Source organism: Brachionichthys hirsutus, chromosome 10, assembly GCF_040956055.1.
Source record: "Brachionichthys hirsutus isolate HB-005 chromosome 10, CSIRO-AGI_Bhir_v1, whole genome shotgun sequence".
Classification (NCBI taxonomy): Eukaryota; Metazoa; Chordata; class Actinopteri; order Lophiiformes; family Brachionichthyidae; genus Brachionichthys; species Brachionichthys hirsutus.
The window spans coordinates 4,511,896-4,537,514 of record NC_090906.1 but is presented as its reverse complement, the minus strand read 5'-3'; the positions used below and the strand labels follow the sequence as shown (position 1 = coordinate 4,537,514).

The 25,619-nt window shown below is 45.7% G+C and overlaps 1 protein-coding gene across 1 annotated transcript; it reads left to right on the top strand.

Moving 5' to 3' along the window:
* Positions 1 to 1,019: 1,019 nt before the first annotated feature.
* Positions 1,020 to 24,123, top strand: LOC137900912 (cytoplasmic polyadenylation element-binding protein 4-like). Its single transcript, XM_068745061.1, has 11 exons — positions 1,020 to 1,426; positions 2,253 to 3,498; positions 11,941 to 12,031; positions 16,453 to 16,503; positions 19,361 to 19,384; positions 20,651 to 20,821; positions 20,991 to 21,080; positions 21,369 to 21,487; positions 21,627 to 21,741; positions 22,481 to 22,662; positions 23,860 to 24,123. The coding sequence occupies exons 2-11, from the start codon at positions 2,302 to 2,304 to the stop codon at positions 24,085 to 24,087; spliced, it is 2,268 nt and encodes a 755-aa protein (XP_068601162.1). The 5' UTR covers positions 1,020 to 1,426; positions 2,253 to 2,301; the 3' UTR covers positions 24,088 to 24,123.
* Positions 24,124 to 25,619: the final 1,496 nt, after the last annotated feature.

Genomic DNA, 25,619 nt, shown 5'->3' with positions numbered 1-25,619 from the left:
GGGGTACACCACAGGTGAGATGGAACCAAGGCAGGGCACCCAAAAACACGAGTACCATAAATCCCATGTGACAAACATAGCATGTACAACATATTACACAATCAGAAATTTATGTGGCCAAAGAATACTTATAAAATAAAAGTGTGTCCAAACCTCTTACGCCAAGAATGATCAGAAAACCTGCCTTTGATGTATTCCAAATGTTAAAATAGAGAAAATATTCTCTCACATTCAGCCAAGAAATGATAAGGGTGTCTTTGGAAATTCAAATGTGAACATGCTTAAATTCAAATATATTTATTACTAACTCTACTACTGCATTATTAACTAATACTGGATATGATGCAATCTAGTTCCAAACCTTGGTGTTAATAAATATACCTTAATTAATAGCCATAAGATCCTCTTTTGTCATTACAAAAATATTATAGGGAGTATATAAAGCAAAATGTATGCTATTGATTCTTGTGGCGCTAATGTAGAACGTTTACTCAATTTAACACACGATACCATGGAGAGGTACCAAGAATTTTTTTTTTTTTTTACAAAAGATGAAACAACGCCATGCCTCCAATTTCATTCCCACATTTACAATGGATGAGCATGTGATAGAAAATAGCAAAAACGATGCTCTTTCTGTGACGCATTCCCATCCTTTCACGAGAAGGAGGCGGGGAGGGGGTGATGCTGTCGGTTTTCTCACGACCTGATGCCGGCTGAAACGCGTCAGGGCCCTGCTGGGATGGTTTTTCCCCCCCCCCCCGTCTTTCCCGACCTCAGTGGGCGGTGCCTATGCGGAGTGTGACTGTATTATTGGTGCATGACCGTGAATGGTCGCTGAAACAGGGCGAGGCCGACGACGATCTGACCAATCGCACATCGAGGTGTGGCTGTCGGGGGGGGGGGGGGGGGGGGGGGGCGTGGCCACTGCGAAAAGGGTGGCGCAAAGAGGCGGAAGTGTGTCTCGGCTGATCTCTCGCTGTCATTCGGCCACAGTCGGTTTCCGAGAGAGAGGGGCAACCAAGAAGCACCGCGGGGACTCGGTTGGATCTGTAGCAAAGTCAGCTCATCAAAAAAAATAACAAAAAATACTGAAATCAGACAACCGACCGAATCGAGCTTGTGAAAGAGCCGCGGATAGATTGACGTGTCACGCTGTTAACAGACGCTCCTTCGGCTCCACGGTCCGGTTTAGAGGCAGCGGCAGCGGCGGAGCTGTGTCATTGAGCAGGCAGGACACGTCAGGAGAAGGGAGGAAAAAAAAAAAAAAAAGCTGACCGACGGCACTGTGCGAGTCAGCGTTCATATCGCCTCCGAGAGCCGTTCGCCCGGCGGACTATTTTCTCAAGGACACCCGCCTTGCTCTTGCCCCGAGCGAAGGATCTGGACAAAGACATCGCCGAGGGTCGAAGGTGGTGATCATAAGGTGACATTTTTTTTTTTTTTGCCTGCTTGGAAGCTGTTCGGCTAGCTAGCATTTGCGCTAACTCTCAGATAGCTAGCTAGCTAACGTTAGCAGCGAGAGATAGCTTTTCAGCTAACGTGTCCGGTTTCTCCGATTGACTGTCGGGACAGTTGCCTCAAGTGTAAAATAATTAATCGTGTAATACGCAGGAAACCATTGAATTCGATGGCAGTAAACGAGCGTTTGACTCGTCTGAGATCTGATCGCGTTTTCAGGGTGGACTCTCCATGGACTCTTGACAGCTGTCAAACAAGGTCGAATGGTTTATTCTTCATATATTCGGCGTTCCTTGATCTATTTTGTTACTGCGCTCCGTTTAAAGGTCACGCTGCGGGTCGTGCTTTGTCTGTCTGCCGGTTTGCGGGAGGAATCCGTCTCTGGATTTGGGGAAAACGCGTCGGTTCGACGCGACAGATCGAAATCGGTGACTTGTCAGCAGGTCAGCTGTGGATTTATAAGCTGTCGACGTCACGGGGTTATAATTGGCTAAAGATGTAACGTCAACTGGTTGAGTTTTTTTTTTCTTTCACCGATGGGTGTATTTTATTTTTAGTGCTAGAACGAGTTCATTTATAACAGTGTTATAATATAGTTCTAGGAATCATTTGCTGGAATAAAACACCCATCAGGAAAAAAAAAAAAAGAAAAAGAAAAAGATTTTCCTTGTCATTAGAAAATGTGAATGGCCGTCACACAGTTGCATCTAAATCCCTTGATCTATAGCGGAACAATAGCGACAGACTGCTAACTCAGTACATGTCAATCCTGTGTGCTCTTCTCTCAATAGGACCGAGCGATCACGGGATAGCATTTTGTGCGTGGGGGGAAGAAAACAAATGGGGGATTACGGGTTTGGAGTCCTAGTTCAAAACAACACTGGCAACAAATCTGCATTCCCGGTCCGAATCCACCCGCATCTGCAGCCCCCTCACCACCACCAAAATGTGTCGCAGAGCCCCGCCGCCTTCATAAACAGCACCGCAGCTGCAGGGAATGGCACCGCGGGAGGATCTCCCTGGCTCTTCCCCGGCTCTGCCGCTCACAACAGCGTGCAAGACGAAATCCTGGGGGGCCCAGAGAAGCCCAAAGCACAGCAGCAACAGGAAATACAAGAAACACAAGAAAAGCAGCAGCAGCAGCAGCAGTTGTCTCCGGGGAATCACCAGGATGGTGGAAGCGGCGGCGGCGGCGGGATCATTTCAGAACTGGAAAAGGCCCGGTCAGAGGAAGCCAAGGCGGACAGTGGCGCGTCCGAAGGAAGCAACGGGAAGGAGAAGCAGCTCCGTCTCGAGTCTCCCGTCCTGACCGGCTTCGACTACCAGGAGACGTCTGGTCTCGGGGGGGCCGGCCCGGTCCAGTCCAGTGCAACCTCGTCATCACTCGCTAGCTTCAACAACTGGTCAGCTGCCATCCCTCCAGCGCCGTCAACCATCATCAATGAGGACGTCAGCTTCTTCAACCCGGCGTCTGCCAACAACGGGCCCCTGCTGTTCCAGAACTTCTCTCACCATGTCAGCCCAGGGTTCGGGGGGAACTTCTCCCCCCAGATTGGACCAGCCGCAGCCTTGTCCCAGCACCACCCGGCTCCCCCGCCACACCCTCATTTCCAACACCCCCACAACCAACACCAGCAACATCGGCGCTCCCCGGCCTCTCCCCACCCGCCGCCCCCCTTTCCGCACAGGAATCCGGCTTTCAGCCAGTTGCCGCATTTATCCAACAGCCTGAACAAGCCCCCGTCCCCCTGGGGTCCAGCCAGCTATCAGAGCCCCTCTCCTTCCTCTGGCTCCTCCACTTCCTGGAGTCCCGGTGGGGGCTATGGCAGTGGCGGGTGGGGAGGATCCCAGGGCAGAGATTATCGCCGTGGGCTGAATGGCGGCATGACACCCATCAACTCCATCTCCCCGTTGAAAAAGACCTTCCCAAACAACCACGTGGCGTCCCAGAAGTACCCTCGGAACAGCCCCGCCGGCTTCAACCCCAAGTCCTGGATGGACGACGGCGTCGGCCGCAGTGACATCTTTCCCTTTCAGGTCAGTTCTCCTTTCATCATCTTGTTGTTTATTTCACCTTTAATTCTACATTTAGGTTAATTTCACTACCTCAAATGTTTTTTCTGAATGAATTGTGTTTTCGTCTCCTTTTGTGTCATGCATTTTTTGTCTGCAGTAGGTGCTTCTTTTTGATTAAATGTGAGTTTGATTATATATATATTTTTTTTAATGCGCTACCTTAGGTATACGTCTTTGGGTTCCCCACTTCCACAGCTGTATGTCCCGGATGATGACTAATGTGTCTCTGCAGAGGGCAGCGTTGTGTGCCACATAGCCAAGATGGGAAGGCGGAGGGAAGAGTGAGGGTGTGTGTGTGTGTGTGTAGGGGGGGTGGCATCATGTATGGATGGGGAGAATAATATGTAAGTGAGGAGGTTAGAAATGGGTAACGTCAGCGAGTCTGTGGAGAACAGGCATAAGAAATGACGGAAGGCGAATTCTAAATATTAGTGACATACTATGGGATTAGTTTCTGAATGAATAAGCAAAAAGAAAATGGCACCCACACCGTTGTTTGACGAACAGCCCAGCTATTCATTTCCAAGATGCCATCCTTTTCACAGTCGGTTTGGTCGTGGGTCTGCACACGGGGAAGACGGCGCCGGGAGACTGATTTGAAAGCGGTAAAGAGAACTCGGAGATGCAGCCATTTTATTGATCCGCTCCAGCTCACGATTGTGTCGGATGTTGCAAGGAGGCAGTGGTGAAGGGAGGGGAGGTCTGTAGGTCTGATGAAAGGTTTCTCTAAGTGCTGCACGTAACCTCTGCCCCCCCCCTCCCTACCCAGGAACTGTCTTCCTTAACTTCTGGGTAGCCATGACTACGTTATCTGCTTAGTAGCATTGCTATTTTACCGATGATGTTTTCTACAGGAATAATCTGATGCCCCCGCCCCCCCTCCCGGACCCATGTCTCCTAAAAAATTGATTATTTTTCCAATAATCACCTCCAATTGTGTCACTTAAAAAAAATATTTTCATAAAAAATTCCACAATGGAAAATTTGAAAATCTTAATTTGAAACAAAGGTTTATAGTGGCTAATTTCTGTGTAAAGGCTGGTGAAGCCGGAATCTGGGTGTTGGGAGATATGATGCAGAAAACATGACAACCCTTCAGAGTCACCTTGAACAAGTTTCTATGGAAACCACTCATATAGGCTTTGTACCGAATGCTAAATGTCAGAAGGCACAACTACTTGTAGTTGTTGTGTGTATATACACGTAGAGCGTTTAAAGCTGGATTGTATCGCTTGTGACGGATGCTCAGGACAAAGGGTGGCGAGGTGGACTGTTGCACTGATGACGACATGTCAGGATAGTAATTACATAGTAATGAACACTGTGACCGGACCTGAGTGCTGCTTCAGCTCCACATACGTACTTATTGACTCACAATGAACCACAGACCAAACAGTGCAGACGTTGTTCTGACATGTCCTGACTTGTCTGGGGTATATTTTACAGAATAAGGCAACAATTTAGCATCAGTTGACCGTTTTAATTACTGTTGCTATGCGCACAGGCTCAGGCTCACATCTGACCTGTGAATCATTAGGACTTAATATCTGTTGGAATTATTTTGTTGTAAAGGTCAACCTTTTTAAAAAGCATCACATTTAAATTCAAAGATCACGGCAAGACCGAGATAAAAGCAGGGTGTTGATGGAACAGGAACTTAGTTATGTTTGGCTAATTCCTTTTCATCTGATTAGCGATTCTGTCCATTTCGTGCAGCGGAGCGTCCCTTCTGTCTCGGCGTTACGCTAAAGCTAGCATTACTGCTAAGTGCAGTATGCTGCTCTGCTTTGCTAGGGCTATGTTCTTGGCCTCTTGATACTGCAAGGACACATAAATCAAGGAGTATCTCCACTGTGTTTATTGGTGCTAACGGGCTGTTTTTGCGTGTAAATATTGCGACTACTAGGAAGCGTTCGCCACAGACGCTTTGGAAATGCGTTTGTTGTAAGAGAGGCGTTTGTTTCCTGCTCACAAACGTAATGTCTTTGCATTTCCGAACTGATGTCTGATGTCGTTTCACCTCCTGTAATTGGGAAAAGGAAAAAATAAATAAAAATGCAATATTGTATTTTGAGCATGGGGATCACTTTGCAGCGTTAAAGACGTCACCATGGAAACCACTGTTAAATTATTACACAGGCAGCCAAGTGTCAAGTTTATTTGTCAGGACGCCTCCTCGGTGCAAATCATTCTGAAAGAGCTGTTGGCCATTAAGTCAGCGTCTTGTCGGTTTCTTTCTTCAAACCAAGAACAAAAGCTCCTCAAAAAATAATAAAAAAAACCCCCAGAATGCTGTTTGTCATGGTCACACACTCTTCAGATGACTGATGTCACACGTTGCTTTTAGACAACCCCCCCCCCCCGCCGATGCTTGGTGATATAAATACCACAGCTCCTCCGACTCGTCTGACTTCCCGGCCCTCACGAGGACCTGCTTTATGAAATGTCTGTCTTCTGTGAGCTTCCTCCAACTTCCTCACGTAGTTTCCATTTGAACACAATAGTTTAATGGTCAGTAGCTTTTGCCTCAGAGTTCTGCTGCTCAATCGGTTTGCTAATGCTGTTCGGCAGACAGGAGCAGCGAGACGCTCGCGTGCGTTACGGCGGTTTGCTGCTCGAGGCGAGGAGCCCTTGCCATTTGAGCACAAGTATGCACAGCATTTAGCAGGTATTTCATCCAATGAACATCAGTAACGGCACCATGACACACACGGGGGGGGGGGGGGGGGGTAGGGTTAGGCCAGGACGTTGTCTCGCTGTTCTTCTTCTCTTGTTTCTGTCCATCGGCCCCTTACTTGTGCATCCTTATCCTGGAGGGACTGCAGGAGACTGAAACCGATCCCAGCTGAGACGGCAGGGTTAGAACCTGGACAGGTCGCTTGGCCGATCATGGGTCAGGACGCATACTGTAAAGTGAACCGAACCCACCTGCCTTTGGACAATGGGGGAGAGGGGGGCTCAGAGCACCTGAAAGTATACTATTACTTGTTCTCTATTTCCTCACCTGTGAAAGGTCGAGGTCAGTTTCCTGTGTCAGGTGCACTTGGCAGATTGAGGCCGATAAATGTGGGCAGGCGAGCTGCCGGGCCTGCTGGGGGGTAAGCCGGGGCAGGATATTGTCTCAGTAAGGGACTTGGGTAACCGCTGGTAACGGCTCCCTCCTCGCTGTTTGTGTAGCTTAGATACGCTGCAGCCTTTTATAGTGCTATTACATGAAGGCGCGTTATGAAACCACCGCCTCTGTGCCTGCAAGGGAAGCAAATGTTGCGTTGCCCGTTGACCGACTTAAATATGCGATCTCTGTTCAGTGTCTCGTCTGAAAGGTCGCCTGATCGGTGTTTAGGGAAGTTAGGAAAGTCATTGTTGGCGTGATAGTCAGAGCTGCGCTTGGTGTGAGACGTCCATTCTGAAGGGCGGGGGTCACGTTGCGTAATTAAAAGCTCATATCCTTGTCAGGGTACTAGTTGGCTCTTTCAAAATCTCCTCCAGAGAGTAAAGATTTTTGGAGAGGCGCTATGACGCTCAGGTTCTGTCGGCTATGTTGAGGATGTGCAGACGTTCCGCTCTTTTATAGCTAATGAGAGGGTCATGAGGTGTGTGTGTGTGTGTGTGTGTGTATAGAGCACTACACCAGGGCTTTTTTTTTTTGTCTGTGCAATATCCTTCCACCCCGAGGTGCTGCTTCCCTGTAATGGAAAACGAGCGACGGCACCGTTCTCGGGACCAGTAGAGCCGGCGCTACGTAGTGGAAATGTGGCTTTAGACTAATGAGAGACTTGAGCCGTGCTGGCTAGCGCATAGCTCTGCTGCTCATACGGCCTCATTGTGCCCCTTCTCACACCCTCGACGGGATGCCCTGACACGGGAAGAAAGGTGACATGCGTGCACCAACCATGCGTCCACAGCCCGGGTCAGTCTCTGGTCCCTGTCTTCTCACCATGAAGCTAAACAAGGGAACAAAGGCGAATCAGAAGGCATGTGGAAAAGGTCATGTTGTATTTAGCCAAACTCAATTCCTACCATGAAAGGAGTTAGTTCAGTTTAATCCAACAGGTAGCGCCGAAACTCCTGGACCCCCCCCCCCCCACTTGTGTTCTAGCTCCGATGCGCACACACACACACACACACACACACACAGCAAATCAGCCAGTGCAGGGTAATAAGTTGTTTGACAGTTGGGAGTGTTTAATGTCACTGCTGCTCTTTGAAATAGTTTGACCAGGAAGAAACCGAATCACAATCCTCAGAAGCTCGACCCGCTTCCCTTTCCCGACCTCCTTTCTTCACCTTTTGCTTTGCATTACCTCACTGCTCCCCCCTTGCTCTCTTTCCGTCACCCTCTTTCTTTCAACTGCCATTTCCCCCCTTCCCTTCTTTGATTTGGGCTTCCTCTCTGTGGCCTGTTGTGTCGCGTGTGTGTAATTGAAGATCAAAACCATGTCCATCCTTTTTAAAGACCTATAAACTCGTATTGCACCCATTCATTCACCCCCCCCCCCCCCCCCGCCGCCCATTTCAAATTCATGGGCAGCTGACACAGAAGATTAATGTCTGAGTGAATGACACTCGGCATGCTGTATTTCATCCTTTACTATTCACCTTCATGTCATGGAGGTCGCCCCATTTGTTTAATGGCGCTTTAGATTGCATCCTATTCAGACTTGAGAGGCTGCTGCAAACTTTCAGGTCAATTTTTGATGCAAGTGTTGTTTCTGTCACACTTGAACAGTTCCAGGGTCGTAACCTGCATTAGCTAAGTAGCCTTTTCCATTCACCTACTACAGAGGCAGTAGCTATTTTGTATAGCATATTTATAATTTGTACTGCTGTATATACATTACCAGGACACTAATTTGTGAATGCGGACTAAACGCTTCAAAAATGATATGGAATAAACCTCCAGTTCTGAAGCGCCCTGTTGTGTGTCGCTCAGCTCAGCGCACGTTTGTTGATTCAGGGTCAAATATTCAAAAATAGCCACAAGACTTGCTGCAGGGCGTGTTGCTGAATGCAAATCAGCCCAGCATGCTTTTTATTGACTGGCAGTATAAGATCATTGTGCATTTGTTTTTATGACGCGTATCACTGGCGCCTTTTTAAAAAATATATGTCAGGTATTGTCACCTAAGTTTATACCTGTGGCCTACAAGCTACAGATAAACATGCAGTTTGTGTGTCTTCTTGTGTGGAAATCTTCGACGAGTGCTTTGTGACAGGCGACCCCCGACTGTGTGTATTCGTGCCAACCCTGCAATCTGCCAGAGACGAGTACCTCGCTGGTCAGCCGGCCAGTTGCGAGGAGGAGGATGCGCGTTTTGGGGATTAATCTGTCGACACTTCTCCCGGGCGATGCTTGTCCAGACCTCGCACCCGCCGGACGGAGTCTGCCTTCGCCGCAGAATGAGTCTCATTTCGCCTGGAACAATATTACCGGACCATCCTGCAGTAGAACAGAATATAACTGTACTAGGGAAGACGGCACAATACATTTACTAGAGTTTAGTAATGCAAAAGCAGCAAGAGCTGATCTCAGCGTCCAAAACATTTCCTGTGATCACCAGTGGGCTCGCATCCCACGGCAACCAGTTTTTCTTGCTTACCCTCCCTTTAGATCATTATTTGACATAAAGCAATACCCAAGTTCACCTTAGACATCGAAGCGGATATGGGAAATTGGTCAGCGTAATCTGGCCTGTGTCCCAGTGTTGCTATTTGTTTTGAGGGGCCACTGGGCGTGTCCTTCTTACCCTGCTGCCTGTTTTCGCTTCAGTCCTTGGGGAAATCCACACCAGGCAGAAAGCTGGTAAGAGATTTTGGCTGCAGCCGGGAAAGCTGGGCCATTTCTCCAGCGAGATTGGCAGACATCCAACCGGCCTCTTTGCCTGATCAGATCTTAAAGTAGCGATTGAATTTTTTGGGACCGTTGGAGGCAACCAGACAGCCGATGGAAACGTGAGTTGCACGCCTGACTGACCCTTTGTCATATGGTTCACAAACGCAGGGCTGTTTGTCTGAACCCATCGACACAGAGTTCATGGCGTATTAATCGTTCTTTGGGCTTTGGCTGAGGGGGCTTTGCTGTCGGACAGTTCTCCACAGACATTGACCTTTAGTTTGACATGGTAACCGGATAATGGATACACACTGGAGGGGTTAGGAATAGCTGTATTTAGGACTGCACCGATTCCAATTTTCTGGTCGATCACCGATCTTTAAAAAGCCTGACCTGCCGATTCTGATTTTTTTTAAATAACTGACCGCACACACCTTCAATGTTCCAGTCTGACTTTATTGAACACAAACAAAACTTGTGCAACAGGTTACCCTGCAGACCTGCTTCGAGCCTTTCACCCAAAAATAAGGTGCACTGCAGTATTTATTTTACAAATAAAAGGAAATGACAAGCATCTACAGGACAAACGAACAAAACAACCTAAACCACCAATAAGGTGTCCTGAGTTTTTGGTTTTCTTTCTTGTAGTACAAAAAGACAAAATGCCTAAAACTATTCTACAAAAAAATCGTGCAGCATGTGTAACATTTTCACAAGTCATCGGGTAACAAGAATTAACATGGCACAGGTCACTGTTTGCACAGACTTGTTGCAGTCTCTTGTACATTAGTGGCTTTTTTTTTTTTAGCATTAACAAAAAGCATTTCTGCTTTTTCACCAGACAGGCTTCTTCTTTTTTTCTACATGTCCAGCCAGCTTTTAACGCTTGTGCAGGGGGCAGAGCGATAGGCTCGTGCAAGTAGGCGGGCCTGTCAGTGATGTCATGGCGGAGCAGGAGGGGGACAGCAGCTGACTCTCAGACCTTTGTGAAGGTAGATAAGATCAGTGGATAAGATCGGTTTCATATCTTGGAATCGGCCGATCACGCAAAATGAATAAAATGGTCGCCGATCGGTTGGTTTGTCTCGTATTTGTTTAAAAGGCGACGTATTGAATGGAATAACTGCGAGACTGACTTTACAAATAGCTTACGTCCAGGCTGACAGACATGTTGGGCAATTCTTGTGTAAAGTCTGTCCCTTATCAGGCATGTTTAGGGTTATCGTGACGATTGTACGCTTATTTTAACCCCTTATATATCGATATGTGAACTTTATTGTGGGTCTTTTCCAGGTTAGCATTTTGTTAAAATAATCTGAGTAACAATTTCATGCATGGATTTTTTACAGGCCTATATGTTTAAAGGGCAGCTCCTCCTTTTCTGTCCTAATTATTTTACTATTTATTTTTACTTGCTTGCTAAAATGCTAACATTTCAAATGCATGTCAGCATTTACCTGAAATCTACTCGTGATCATCTTTATTGTCTGATGCTAATCGTTGTTGCTGAGATTGATACAATGCAAATATCAAATGTTATTTTGCCTTTTTAATGGCTGCACAAAAAAATAAAGCACATTTATTGGAAATAAACCCATTAATGGTGAGATGCAGCTCTTTGGACAACCATGTCGAGCCAGAGGAGTCTTAGGCCTTGTGCCGCGTGAGGCCCGGAACACTTAAATGAGGAGCAGATCTTTTTTTTTTTTTTTTTTTTAAAAGGTCAACATCTGGCTGGAAAAATGTGACAGATGGATAATCGTGTGATGGCGACCTTGGGCGCCAACTGCAGACTTAAAGATGTGCGTTTCATGATGGCTTCAGCAGCATTGCTGGCCTGATCCATGGTTGTTTTGGGGAAGGGAGTCAAACACCTTGATCAGTTTGTTGAAGTTGTTGTCAGCGACCGCCTGTTTCGTTAGGCGGAGTCCGGACAGACGTCTTATCAGCGTGACGCTTTGCGTATGCGTGTGTGCGTGTTTGTGCATATTTTGTGTACAAATCTTTCCAGCATGGTTGGTATGCTGAAGGTGTTCCTTGTTGCAGATGACAAAGCTGTCAAGACTCGCTCCTGCTCCGTTCTGCTGCACCTTTCAGCCATTTGTGCTGCCTGACTGGACCTCACGGCTTAGTTAGTCAGTAAACTATTACAGGTTAAACTCACAACGGGCTGCGTGTGCTGAGAATTAAGTCGATGAAAAAACCCTGCAGAAGAAATGATGTTCAATCCACAGGTTCTCGTGTGACTCGACTCCATCTCACGCTCATGCATTTGAAATGCAGTTGGGTGAATAGAAAGGCAAAACCTGAGATGTGCAAAAGTCAAGCATCTTTTTTATTTTGCTGAATATGCTGCTGAATCACTGGAGATTTAAGTTAATTTATTTTATTTTTTGTCTGTACTGTGCCATCATGTGCTTTGATGCTCTCGATTTGTGGATATGCAAACAGGAAACGGTGTGTGCTACACCTGCCCAGCTGGCCAATGGAAAAGCCCTGTCTGCCTTGTTGAAATGTGTCCGGGGGGGGAAATTAAACGGAGTTCCTCCCATTCTCTCTCCTCTCTCTAGGATCGCACCAGGGCGTTTGACAGCTTCAACATGAACACGCTAGAGAGCTCCCTGATCGACATCATGAGGGCCGAGCAGGACACTCTGAAAGGTGACGATGTTGGCCTTCACGCTAGTTTTCATTCTGCACTCGGCTGAAGTAAGAATATTTTTGCCATATTCAAATTCGACATCTCGAGACTCATTAAATAATCATGAAATGTGGTGCATGGTGCATATCATGTTACGTGAAAGCACAATTCCTGTCAACTCTTTTAGACTTGCGTTGATGTCTGCAACATATAAAATGAATTGTAGCGCCACCCGCCCCGTTTGTATATTGAAATAAAACACGCGATACTGATGAGTGTGCTGCTCCATGTCGTCCGATTGGCCTCGGAGAGCCGCGAGCTGCTCACACCGTCACACTTCTTATGCCTCACTTCAACAGAGACGCTTTCGCAGGTCAGACAACCAGACATCACGTCTCTTCTTCTGTGTTCAGAGGAAAAATGATGAAAGAGCAGCCTTTTCCATTAATTATCTCGGCTGTGGCAGCCCCGCCATTGGAGATTCAGAGAAACTCTGTGGGAGCTCAGGCTTCGTATTTAAGGGATGATTTTTGAGAGAGGCGGCAGGTCTCCCTCCCTGATCTGAAAAGAAGTAGTGGGCTCTTGATTCCAGCTGCAGCGATTCCCAAAGAAATCCCAAGAGTTATCTTGCTAACAGACAGACAGACGGACGGACGGGCGGATGGGCAGACAAACAATCGCTGGCGATTACATCACCTCCGTCTCCGGAGGCGTTAAGACGCTTTAAAGTTATAGATATACGAGGAACAAGCCTGCTTTAGTTGGAATTCTTCGAACAAACAAATTTAAAACCCAGAGAAACGCATTTGGTAAGTTTAAGAAGAGTGTGTCCAATTTAGTCATGAGAACGAGGAGGACAAACGCGCAACACAATGAACATCACACGTAGACTTGGAGACCGGACGTCCACGTTTCAGCAAGCCAAGAGGCATCAGTCTCTCACGCACCTGCGTTCCTGCTTTTTCATGCGCTCTACGAATGGGGTGATTACTATGTTTCCATCCACCTGCTAGTTTGAGGTTGAGCCAAACTGCTGCCTAATATAGACGTGCTGCAATAAGCTTTCCCTTCATTGAGGTCACGATCAGAGAGAGAGCCGTCTCTTCTTTGGGACATACCGTAGGCATATACTGGGCACGGGCTGTCTTTGACTGACAGAGATGAGCCGGTGTCTGTTATTGCGTGACAGCGCGAGTCGATGCTGACCAAGAAACGCTTTCTTGAGTGCAGGTGCCAGCGTGGTTTATTGTTTTAGGGTGTAGTTTAGGCAGCAATTATAGAATTATAGATAAGGAGTGCTTATGTGGCAGAAACGTCTTTGGATAATATCAGCTTTTAGGTCAAGGGAAGTGTTTGTTGTCGCAGCGAGTCTGCTAGGGATCATTTAGAAAGAAGCAAACCTTCAGGAAAGACAGCCTGGGCCTTCACTTATAGACTAGGGTCCGAACTGAGAGCAGAATCTCTCCCTATTTGATCGCATCACAAGAATTCATCTAATAATGCCGAATAGACGGCCGTCTTTTTTAGGTCATCACACAGCTAAGAGCCAAAAACCCACAAAGGGACGCATTTTTAGGTGTTTAATACCAAACAAGGTGAGTCTGAGCTCCTGATATTTTCCCATCACCTTGCTCCTAGTTTAGCTTCTCACCCACTGGGCTTAGTCACATCCAGCTGTGGCCTGATGTTTTAATGATTTACCAAAATCGATCCTATCTCTATACATTAGTATGAAGGGAAGACAAAGGCTAAGCTTATTAGCCACGTGTCTGGTGTCTTTGTTCCAGCCGTGCCGGCACAGAGCTGGAAACCACAAACTTGCCCGTTGGGTGGTTTTGTTGGATTGCTTGTTTGTTTGTTTGTCTGTCTGTCAGCAGGCTTACACGAAAACTACAGGATGGATTTCCAAGAAATTTGATGTGATGTTGGCCCCGCGGGACAGGAAATAAAACCAAATACATTCTGCTTCTTATCTGGATGACGTTGGGAGATGCGGAATTTCTTTTTAAAATTAATTTCCCTTGAATTTAAAGTACATTTGATGAGCACTGAAATCAATTTCCATGAACTCCGGAGCCAGGGGTGGGGCGTGGGTGTGGAAAAGCAAACAGACATGCGGGATTGTTCAGAGGTATGCACTCTGAGTAAGTCGAGCACAAGTAACGTGGAACCCAACTGACTCGAATATGAAACATGCTCATTTGTTGTGGCTGGTTTATCTGCGATATAACAAATAAATCGTTTTTACCCAGTGTCCCTTTATTGCTTTCCCAAGATGCATCACGCCATATCCCGTCCCGTACTCCTCATCTTTTTTGCTCTTTCAGCCCTCGACCTGCTACAAAAGGATTATTCCACCATTTCCTTGTTTTCATAATTATAGTCAGGACTTGCACAACGGCGTGCCGAGTGCAGCGGCAGCAACCGAAGTCAATTCCCTTTTCCCTCGCAGCAAAGTAAATCAGAAAAATATAATTACAGCTCATATTCTTTGAGCATTCACTGCTCTCAGACCTAATTGCACGGCTGCCCTCGCCTGCTCTCTGGCACACGCTTAGACGCACACGTACACGCACATAGCATGAACATGGCTTTTATGTGTGCACGAACACATTCAGATACATATAATCAGAGCGCAACTGTCTCTTGGCGGCCAAAGTGAGGCCAAAGTGAGGCCAGTGAAGCCAGAGAACAGTTGAGGAAAGATGTCGATGGTTGAAGTGCCTTTGAATCGCTTCTAGCATTGTCCTGACTGAGAAAGGATCCCTCTGTTCAGCCACCGCACATGCACAACACAACGCCGCCTAGTGTGTGTGTGCCTGCACGCATGTGCTATGTTACCGTGCCGGGCGTTCAGACAAGGGGGCACACACACACACACACACCACCCTGCTCGTGAACCATGACAATGGAGAGAGTGACCTTATATTGTAATACATAAGTGTCCTGGAACGTATGTAAATCCACGTTGGTGTAGAAACTTAGCTCCCAAAGCCGCGGGTGGCCAGTCCCGGCTTCCTGCGGATCTCTGAATCTCTGAGTTCTACGGAGCGGCTCGATAGGCGAGATGTGCAGGAAGGACTCGCACATTTCAACGTGACCCGAGGCATCGGAATGCAACAATGGCAGAGCGGGCCGTACCCGCACAACAATGGCCTCACTATTTCAGCTCTTTCATCTCATTATCCTCTGCAGCTAGCGAGCCTTGCATAACTTTGAAGCTTGTTTTGCATCTTAACATAACATGCATTTGCGTCGATGTGGGGTGGGTGTGTCGGGCCCGGAAAGTGGCACATATACAAAGAGAGAGAGAGAGAGAGAATCAAATCAAATGCGTCACACAGAATCCGTCTTCCTTTCTGCATAGCCTCAGAATATCACATCATTCATCCAGCCTACTTCTCACCTGGATTGTAGGACTCTAGAAATGTTGAATTTGGATTTATTTCATGTACAATATTAATAATACCTCAGACGCCCAGCTCTCTAAACATTTCCTCATCCCTCCCCGTTATTAGACTTTTCTGGCTCCCTGGGTTCATCCTCGCCTTACCGACGACGCTCACTTATGTTTCCAGTTTTTCTTTTTCAGTTACGTTTCTGTGAAAACTGGCTGGTTGAACTAAATCATTTGAATTAACTCCCCAGCCCCGAAATCATGCAAAAATACGTTTGCTGGTGTTGAGCTTCAGTGGGCTTCAGCGGCCCGTGTTTAACAAGTCGCAGCAAGCCATTTATATTTGAGGTCCTGTATTTTTAACCATCAGCATTGCGCCGTATAGGCTGTTTAATTATTGTTATTGTGCTTGCAACGCAATGTAGGCTATGCTGATGAAATGAATGTTAATGTAATGTTACATTAATAAGAAAAAATGCTGTAAATGCTATTTTGTTGTGCGTGCGCATGCAAAATGACAACGAATATAGATGCAGATTTATTTCGATTTACATCTTCAGCCTGATCATCGGAAAAAAATATCCCATAGTTGCAGCCTATACTGCGTTCAGCCCAGCCCCAAGCAGAGAGGAGCTTGAGTCAATAGGCCTGTGTTTTTTTAATGGGGGGGGTTGCACTGGGAACACTGGTGTGATCATGTGTCTGTGACAGCCATGATGCGCCCTTCACAAACACACAATGTTTAACATGTTCTGCTCAAGCCAACCTTTTCAGAAACCATTTATCGACCCACTGTATGCAGAACTGCTCAAATATTTCCCATTAGGAAAGTAAATATATCATTATTGAAGACTGTCATCTCAGGCATAAAACTACTACAAGCTACAGAGCTGATCAGTTTGTCTGTGATGTCACTGAATGCCGTTTCTGTAGTTTTACTTTAGTTGTAGATCGACTGACATAAGAGCAAAAGTCTAAACGTGATAAATATGAATAATTTTCCCATTGAGCTATACTTAAAGTGTTCTTTGTCTTCCTGTGCAGGTCGCCTGGGTTTTCCTCATCCTGGAGGGGACAACGCTCTGCCCCTCAACGGTATGTACGGGACCCTGCTGGGGCTTTCCAGGGGCCACGAACATCACAGGGCTTAAATTCAGAGAGTATTTGCATGCACAATTTGAATAATTATTTCTAAGAAATTGCTGAAAAAATTTTAGACCCCAAAACACAACAACTCTTTAATGTGAAAATAATCCCCCCCCCCCCATGTAGAAGGTTAAATAAAGATTTATTGAAATAGAAGTAAGACCCTGTTGTGAGACTAAATTTGTCCTCCCTCCAGTAAATCATGCCAGTACTTCTTCAGCGGATTCGTATTCACTCAGTTTCTATCGTTGTGTCTCAGTTTTTCCCTTCTTTTTTTTTAAATTGGCAGTTAACTGGTCCCAAGTACTGCAGGTGGAGATATTTAGATGGTGTGAGATGACCTTGTTTTTTTGTCTGGTGATTTTGAGGCATTGTGCGTTTTCTTTTCTGGGACAGAGCCCAAGCGAAGCTTTTTGTCTCCCTTCAGAGCCTCTCTGCTTTGTAAATGCTGGCACGAAATAAAAATGGTCTATTTCTCGCCTCCTTTGAAATAGCTTGAACCAACAAATGTTTCTGCTGACGTGGTTCCTTAGATAAATAAATTAAGAAGAATTAAAGCGGATGAGTGGACAGAGGTTTTTTTTAAGGGTTAGAATGTCACACAAAAAGTTCCCTTAGGATGCGACTGCTCTACATTTGTGTTACGATGGTTTTATGCCTATTGCTTGGATTTCATAGTTTTATTCCCCTCATATAAAATGTGAATTCATTAAACCCCACTGATGAACTGAAGTTTCATTTTCGGTTCACATTTCCCCTTTCATCCATCGTGTTGCAGCTTTTGCCGACTGGTTTTTGGGGTCAGGATGATAAACAGTAGATTGCTCACAAGATCACTGTATCACATGCTGGTCACATGATCAGGACTTGTCCTCGAGCCCTGAGGCAGATGGTGGACAGCCAGGATTCAGAGGTTGCACACCATCTCTCTCTCTCTCTCTCTCTCCTCAGCGTACAGAGATTTCATTCCTCATTCTCCTGATCTCTCACTCATTTTCTCTCGCCCCCTCCCAGCTTTTTATCAGCTTGATTCTCATCTCTAGTTTTCCTCTCACTCGCTCACACGTACATCATATTTATAGTGTTCTGCTATTTTTCAATCTTTACCCATTCACATCTTTCTCTCGCTCTATCTGGGTTAAAAATTATTATTTATTTCCTATGTACTCTGTGCTTTTCTTCATCTTCTCCCCGTTCTCAGTTTTCAATGGGTCTAGGTTTCAGTCTCTTCACATTTTCAGGAGCTTCAGCTTCAGCTCGATTCAAGGAAACACTATGAATTGGAATGAGTTGTAAAGAGCATTGCCTTGTGTACACACACATGATGGGAACTGAACTGTTGTCTGTTGAACCTGTTAGTTGGCTTTAAAGCATGTCTTAAATAAATATATAACCACCACACATTTAATAAAAAAATGCCTTTACTTATAAATAAAAGCAACTACTTACTGAAAGGACGAACCCCTCTATTGGCTACTAGCTACAATCGCTAGCTGTAACTTACTTTGTAGCCAACGAGTCCCAAATAGAATCCTTGGGGTCACGGCACCTCCTACCATGAGGCACAAATACTACGTGCCTCACCTCCCTTTCAGCTGTTTTATGATTGCTCAGAACAAGAAACACATTACGCATATACAGTTCACAAAAAGTAGTCCATATAGCTATAGTAAATAGTGGCATACAGAGACGGCAATGCGGTCTCGCTGCATAGCACGTAGCACAGTTAGCTGAGTGATTGATTAATCCATGGTGAGGCTCAGCTGGCTGCTGCCTCACCGCGTCTCTTCTCAGTATTTGACCGATAAATGTGGAAAACTGAGTGATTTTAATTGAATAATAATCTAAAAGGCACCGCCTCCCCTGACTGCACGTCACTGACACACACACACACACACACACACAACATTTCTGTTGCCAAGGTAAGTCTGAACATTGTTCATAAAATTGCAAAACACTTCCCAATGCATAGTTGGAGTTTTATTTTACCACCTTCCTCATTGCCACACAGCTGAACTCCTGGTGCTAGAGTGATGACAATTTTCACTTTCTCTTCACACGACAAAGGCTTTAACTCAGTGACTTCCTGATTTGTCTTGCAAATGAGAATATAGCCAGACAGCTCAATCCTGCAGGTACGTCCACCATCAGTTCCTCAAAAAGTGACATGCCACTAGATTTAAAGGCCCGAGGTGACGTCCCAGGGCAATCGTTGTTGAGCTTTGTTCATGCTCCAGTATTACCTCTGAAAGCCTCACAAGATCAAACAGACTGATAAACCACTGCCACATGACAAGCTTAGTCTCGAGTGACAAACTGGTTGGAGTTCAATCTTGTTTCTGCGCTTCCAATGTGGATTTTAGTACTGCTTGACCTTCATGTAGTATTTGATGCTTGGTTTGAATAGTAAAGCACTGCACTTATTATCCTGTCATAATATTTTATCATTACTGAGTATCTACGGTGTCCCTCAAGGGACAGTCCTTGGATTTTCTCCTCTTTCTCCTCGTACCCTTCAACCAGTTTGAGTGAGTGAACTGATAAGTTGTGCTAAAGTTGAGCCTGATTACACAGACCTGTAGATAAAGACTTTCCACTATTAGAACAATGTAAGTTATGCACGGTTCTAGTTCTAATGGCTGATCCTAAGTCACGGCTGATTAAATGTGTGTGTGTGTGTGGGGGGGGGGGGGGGGGCAGGAAACGGTCTGCATTAACAGGACCACCTATTGCTTTTATTGGTGCAGCATATTATGCATAACTTATAATTACCCTCTTCTTTGATTTGTCCTTATTCCACATGCAGCCAGGAATTATGGCAGGAGACGAGGTAAAATATAACGATGGGTATTATGTGTCACTTCTCTAACGTCAAATTCAAGTTCGTAGGTCTTACTATTTTGACATATTTTGTTATGGTGATTGGTGCTGCTGTAATTATATCGGCTATGGGGTGTTGTCTGTCAAACAAATGCCATTCAAGGTCTAAATAGCTCTTGTCTTTGTGTCCATTGATTGCCTGCACGACTGTTCTAAGTGTCAAGCCTTGCTCCAAGCTTGCGATGTGATCTTTTGCATCCGTCATCCTTGAGTGTGTGCTTGTTGTTGCACTTGACCCTGCTTTGCTCCGTTGCTCAATTTCATACACATCCTGCGAGATTCTCAAACCAGACGACGGTCGTCGGTGTCACGTACAGTGGAAAGTTAACGACACAACGAGGCATTGAAAGTGTTGAATGCGATTCACACTCACTTGCAACAGAATCGCTGACACATGGCCGTAGACAAACTTTCACACACACACACACACTGTTAGCTTAAGCTAACCCCCTTGCATAAATCTTTATAAAGCAGCTCGGGGCATGTTGTATAGGAGCAGGAATAAGCCAGCGAGGGCTTACCCTCTACATCGCGCACACACACACACACACACACACACTCAGTTCGATGTCAAACTAGTTAGACTTGCTCAGTGGGGAAGTTGCTGTGTTGGAGACGACCTGCATGCATGTTCAATCCTCCACAGGCAACGCTGGCTGTGTATGAGTCATAGCAGCTCATTAACATAATGAAAGATTACTTGCGTTTTTGGTTCAGTTTATTTTTCCTTTGCAATCTCTCCGTGCTACACGAATAGCATTTTCCCAAAAGCCCTTAACTTTTTTGTTTGCTTTGTCTGTTTTTATTTATTTTAATCAGACATCTTTAATATAATTTAGTTTATAATCGCCTTCCAATCTGTTTTCTCTATACCCTTCACTGCCACTTGCACTGTTTCCACCTGATGCTAGCATCACCTTTCTTGATCATGCCTTCAGATATTAAATTGGCGTTGAAAACACACATTTTGTTTGCACTGCAGAATCTTAAAGGCGAGCTGTGCCTTAGGAAACAGAGACTTCTTTCAGTGCATCATTGATAAAGAGATTTCGATGCATTAATGGTAGCAGGCGGTCAGGAAAACTCAGCCGGTGGATAACCACTGCAGTCAAAAGTGAATGAAACGTCTCTCAAGATGAAAGTGATTGTGCGTCCTCGAGATCTCTGTTCAGGAAGTGAACCTTACCTGCTCTCCTCCACGTCTTCCCTCTCACAGGCCACTCCTCTCTCTTCCCCATGGAAGATGGTTTTCCTGATGATGAGCGTGGCGATCAGGGCCTTGCAGGGCTGGGCTCGCCACACTGCTTCACACACCAGAACGGCGAGCGTGTTGAACGCTACTCACGCAAGGTCTTTGTTGGAGGGCTGCCCCCAGACATCGACGAAGGTAAACTTATTCGTAGATCTTCTCCCCGGAGCCGTACCGGTTGTGTGTTTTTTTTGTGGCTTTTTTAGGGTTATTAATGTAATGTAGAGAATGGAGGAGAAGAAAGCTGCACCTGCAGCACAACTTTACAGGCTGTTGATAATAATTAATTTTGTTTGTGTCATTCCAGATGAAATTACAGCCAGTTTTCGCCGTTTTGGACACCTGTTTGTTGACTGGCCTCACAAAGCGGAGAGCAAATCTTATTTCCCCCCAAAAGGTAAGTTTCAGAGTCATCGCAGCTTCTTTATTCTACACTTTGTCATCCAGTAATTATACTTTTTAATTGAAGAGCGATTGAGTCAAAACTTTCTAAGCTTTATTCGTTTAGGACCACTGGAAATGTGTGTGTGTGTGTGTGGCTTTGTCTAAGCATTCATGTGAAGCATTCTGTGTAACCATGCTTTAATTTTCTGTTTGCTTCTTCCCTCCTGCTGTGAATGCAGAATGCCTTTGTTAACCCTGTGCGTCCCCAGCACCATGAATAACTCCTCTGTGTTCTGCGTAGGCTACGCCTTCCTCCTCTTCCAGGATGAGAGCTCAGTGCAGGCTTTGATCGACGCCTGCATCGAGGAGGACGGAAAGCTGTACCTCTGCGTGTCCAGCCCCACCATCAAAGACAAGCCGGTCAGTGGGAACACACCCCTAATCTGTTTACAACCCCCCCGATGTGGCTGACTGACCTCAGCGAAACCCGGACTTTTACTGAACTCCATATTCAGCTCTACGCTTCTAGAGCTGAGACCTGTCGGTTTTGTGTCGACAGGTCCAGATCCGCCCGTGGAACCTGAACGATAGCGATTTTGTGATGGATGGATCTCAGCCTCTGGACCCGAGAAAAACCATCTTTGTGGGAGGTGTCCCTCGTCCGCTCCGTGCAGGTAAGCCCTCATTTTTTTCTCATGTTACGTCTGCGTCTGACTTTCAACTAAAATGTTGGCCATCTGTGTGGCAGCAAAATGTCGGCTGACAGGCTCACAAGACGCTTTAATTATGTCAACAGAGCAAAGCGTTGATTAGTTGCCGACTGTAAATCATACGTGAGCAACAGTAATTACACATCCACACTTCTCATGCGTGATTAGGTTCCAGCTTTGAGCCCAATTCCGCTTTCTGTGAGGCGGTTCTGTTGATGATAAGCGTCAGGCCTGCTCGAGGGCAGAGATAAAAGAACCGCTGTTCCGGTGAAATCGTCGTTGACCCACACCGGTCCAATCAGGAAGTCATTCTGTGTCGTGCCTGGCTCTGCACTATATTCAATTCCTCTTTACCCTGATAGTGATGTTATGTGTGGTGTGTTAATATTTGCTGTGTTTTGTGATGACGCCCGTCTGTGGTGAAGGTCATAACGATCTGCAGAGCATTTAACGTACTACCTTTGTCTGCACAGGGAAAAGCAGCTGCTTTTTCTTTACTACTTTTATTAACAGTTGCGAAGAATTATACAGAACAAGACAGAGTTGTATTGATTTATTGTAGCCACGTCAGTAGTGGACACTGTTCCCACACGTCTCATTAAACTCTACTTCAACCCATCTTCGCTGATGACTTTACGATCTCAGAACAACAAGTGTGTGCGTGTAACATGTGCAGTTAGCGCTGACCCCCCCCCCTGTGCAGTGGAGCTGGCCATGATCATGGACCGCCTCTATGGCGGAGTTTGCTACGCTGGCATCGACACAGACCCGGAGCTGAAGTACCCCAAGGGAGCAGGGCGGGTCGCCTTCTCTAATCAGCAGAGCTACATTGCTGCTATCAGTGCTCGCTTTGTGCAGCTGCAGCATGGAGAAATCGATAAACGGGTGAGTGGAAAGGAAAGAGAGCTCAGTGGGTTTTTTTTGGCCTCCCCTTCTTTCTCCATCTATCTCGACCGCATCTCACTTCCTGTTTTGTTCCCCTCTAATTCTCCTTGCCTTTTCTGAGACTGCGCTATATACAGAAATATTTTCCTAACACCAAGGAGGTAATGTTTCCCCCCCCCCCTCGTGGGTTTGTCTGTCCGTCCATCCGATTTTTAGCAAGATAACTCAAAGATTTCCAGACGGATCTTTATGAAATTTCTGGGAAATGTTGGGAATGTTACCAGCAACAGATGATTAGATTTTGATGACCATCCAGAAGAGATCCTGGATTCTGGATCAGTTTGGAATTCGTTAACATTCCAGTCAAACGAGCTTTAAGATCTGTTCCTCAATATCTCGGTTGATTATTGACCGATGTTTATGAAATTTGACACAGTCATGTAGGGTGGGGGTCTCTAACTCACCACCGAATCCAGATCGGTTCGTAAAACATATTACATTTTAACATTCAAAACGCCATTTAAATTAAATAAATACAACATGCATAATTGCGAATAGATTCTAAAACATTAGTGATGAGTAAAACAGGAACAGGCGCTCTTTTGTAGAACAGAAACGGAAGGAAGTAAACCTTTTCCATGCGGACGGACAAGAGTTAAAGACTCGAGTGTTGCAGTTAGAGATTTAATTCTCGTGGTCCGTGTTCCCATGTGAGAGGTGCTGTCCGTTGGCGGCTTGGGTCATGTCTGTTAGTACTTCTGGTACACCTGCAAGCTGAACCAATCAGTGACTCACGCTACTGCCAGCAGCTAAAGAGTCGCCCAGTTGTAGCGAAAGGTTGCCTGTAATCGACTTGAGTAGTGTTTACTCTTATTCAATGGCGAGGAAGGGGACAAGACAAGAGAGGTACAATTTAAACACAAATATCAAGCGAAGCGACAACATAAAAAAAATAGCACGACTTGTTTTGTCGTTTGTATAATTGCTCTGCAAATTCCGTTGTGGTTTGGTGTCATGTGCCTGATAATAACGCAGTCTATTGACACCAATGCCAAGAGAATGACGCAGAGTACAAAGGGAGTGTGAAACCAAAATCTAAATGAACCGAAATTGAAATCCTTGATGAAAAACGTAGCAATAATTGCAACATTGAAATGAACCTCGCTAACTTTGGACTGCGCCCTCTTGTGGTTGCAGGTGGAAGTGAAGCCATACGTGCTGGACGACCAGCTCTGTGACGAGTGCCAGGGAACTCGCTGTGGCGGGAAGTTTGCGCCGTTCTTCTGCGCCAACGTCACCTGTCTGCAGTACTACTGCGAGTACTGCTGGGCGGCCATCCACTCGCGTGCCGGACGGGAGTTTCACAAACCCCTGGTGAAGGAAGGGGGCGACAGACCCCGCCACATCTCCTTCCGCTGGAACTGAGCGGACGACAGAGAGGGAGAGGCAACAGGGGGGGCAGGAGGGCAGGTAGTGCCGGAGTCGCAAATCATTGTACAAATAAATGCACTTTTCTGTTGCTGATTTCTTTACGCTAATTTCACTGAAATTCTTTTTTTTTTTTTTTTTTTTTTTAGTTGATATACAACTATATTTTCAAAGATAGAAAAGAAAAACTGGAATTATATCCAAATGTATCCAGAAAGGAAAAAAAGATTTGTGGCATGATTTTATTTTTGTATTTGATTTTTGAAATACTTTCATTACTCATTGAAAATGTATTGGAAGATTTGAGGTGTGATACGGTACTCTGCTAATCAATTTGACTTTGCTAAGAGCCGCCCCCAAACAAATTCACTTCTTTTGTCATTTGATTAACTTCTGTTTGTGGCAGAGCTGCTTTTATTTTTTATTTTTTTGATCGCATCTCCAGAACAAACAGTTCATCATCGACCGTTTGATTCTGAGAGGTGTGGTGAAGCTTTCTATTGAACACAACAGGCTCCAGGACAAATTACAATTGAGAAAGACTTTGCTGAAGAAGAGTGCACTTATTTCCAATTTCAAGAGTGCAGATCCAACATATGAAAACCCGTATTAGTCAACCAAAGCTGAATCTGAATACCCTAGAGAGGGTCCCACAGCAGAATGAAATGATTTCCCCTCCCACAACAAAATGTTTGTACCTTCCTTTTATGATTTTCAGAATAATATAATTACTTGAACACCACAACAAAATTTTAGCAATGTACAATTTGGGTTTTGATCTCCATTTTGACATACAAAAAACCAATACCTCAAACTCAGCTGCTAATGTGCCGAATACGTTAAAGAAAGAATGACCGGCAGGAAGAAAAGCATCGTCAACCAATGGTGCGCCCCCCCCCCAGAACGAAGGGAGGGGTGCAGCAGCGTGGTGTGACTGGCACAGTTTTCTACTTACTTCATCACCTCCTTATTTTTGTAATCAAGCCCGGAGTAGAGCGTAGCATCGCATCGTAAGCGTCTCGATGCCACCGGAGAGACAGATGGGCTTAACCAACCCCACCCACAGAGAGAGAGAGAGAGAGAGAATTCCCAACTTTGTTAGGTTTCTTTTGGCGCGCGCTTGTGCAGTTCTCCCAGCCCATTACATTAAGTTTGACTCCGCACCCCCGGAGAGAAAGGAGCAATTAAAGCTTTTCTGATTTCTGAATCGTCAGCACACACTCGAGTCGTGGAGGAAATCGGCCCTTTCTCCTGCCGAAAGCGAGTCCAACTCAGCATCCAGTGTTTTTGAAGCATAAATGAAGATAGTTCCTGCAGTGTGCTCTGCTACCAGACACTCGTTCCCCGCATGCAGTTTGCGCTTTGTTCACTCTGTTCTTCCCCAGTGGCGTTTTTGGGAACCAAAGATGGCTTTGGAGTTGTGGATCATAACTGTAGCTCGTTTCTGGTTTGCTCTTGTGTCCTGTTCTTCTCGCTCATTTCTTCAGAGATGCCGTTCATTACACGTAACTGTCAAGCCCGGCAAACCA

Coding starts and splice junctions, on each gene's coding strand:
- LOC137900912 (XM_068745061.1), top strand. CDS start 2,302: ATGGGGGATTACGGGTTTGGAGTCCTAGTTCAAAACAACACTGGCAAC. Junction 12,032..16,452: donor CGAGCAGGACACTCTGAAAG/GTGACGATGTTG, acceptor CTTCCTGTGCAG/GTCGCCTGGGTTTTCCTCAT. Junction 21,081..21,368: donor ATCTTATTTCCCCCCAAAAG/GTAAGTTTCAGA, acceptor TGTTCTGCGTAG/GCTACGCCTTCCTCCTCTTC.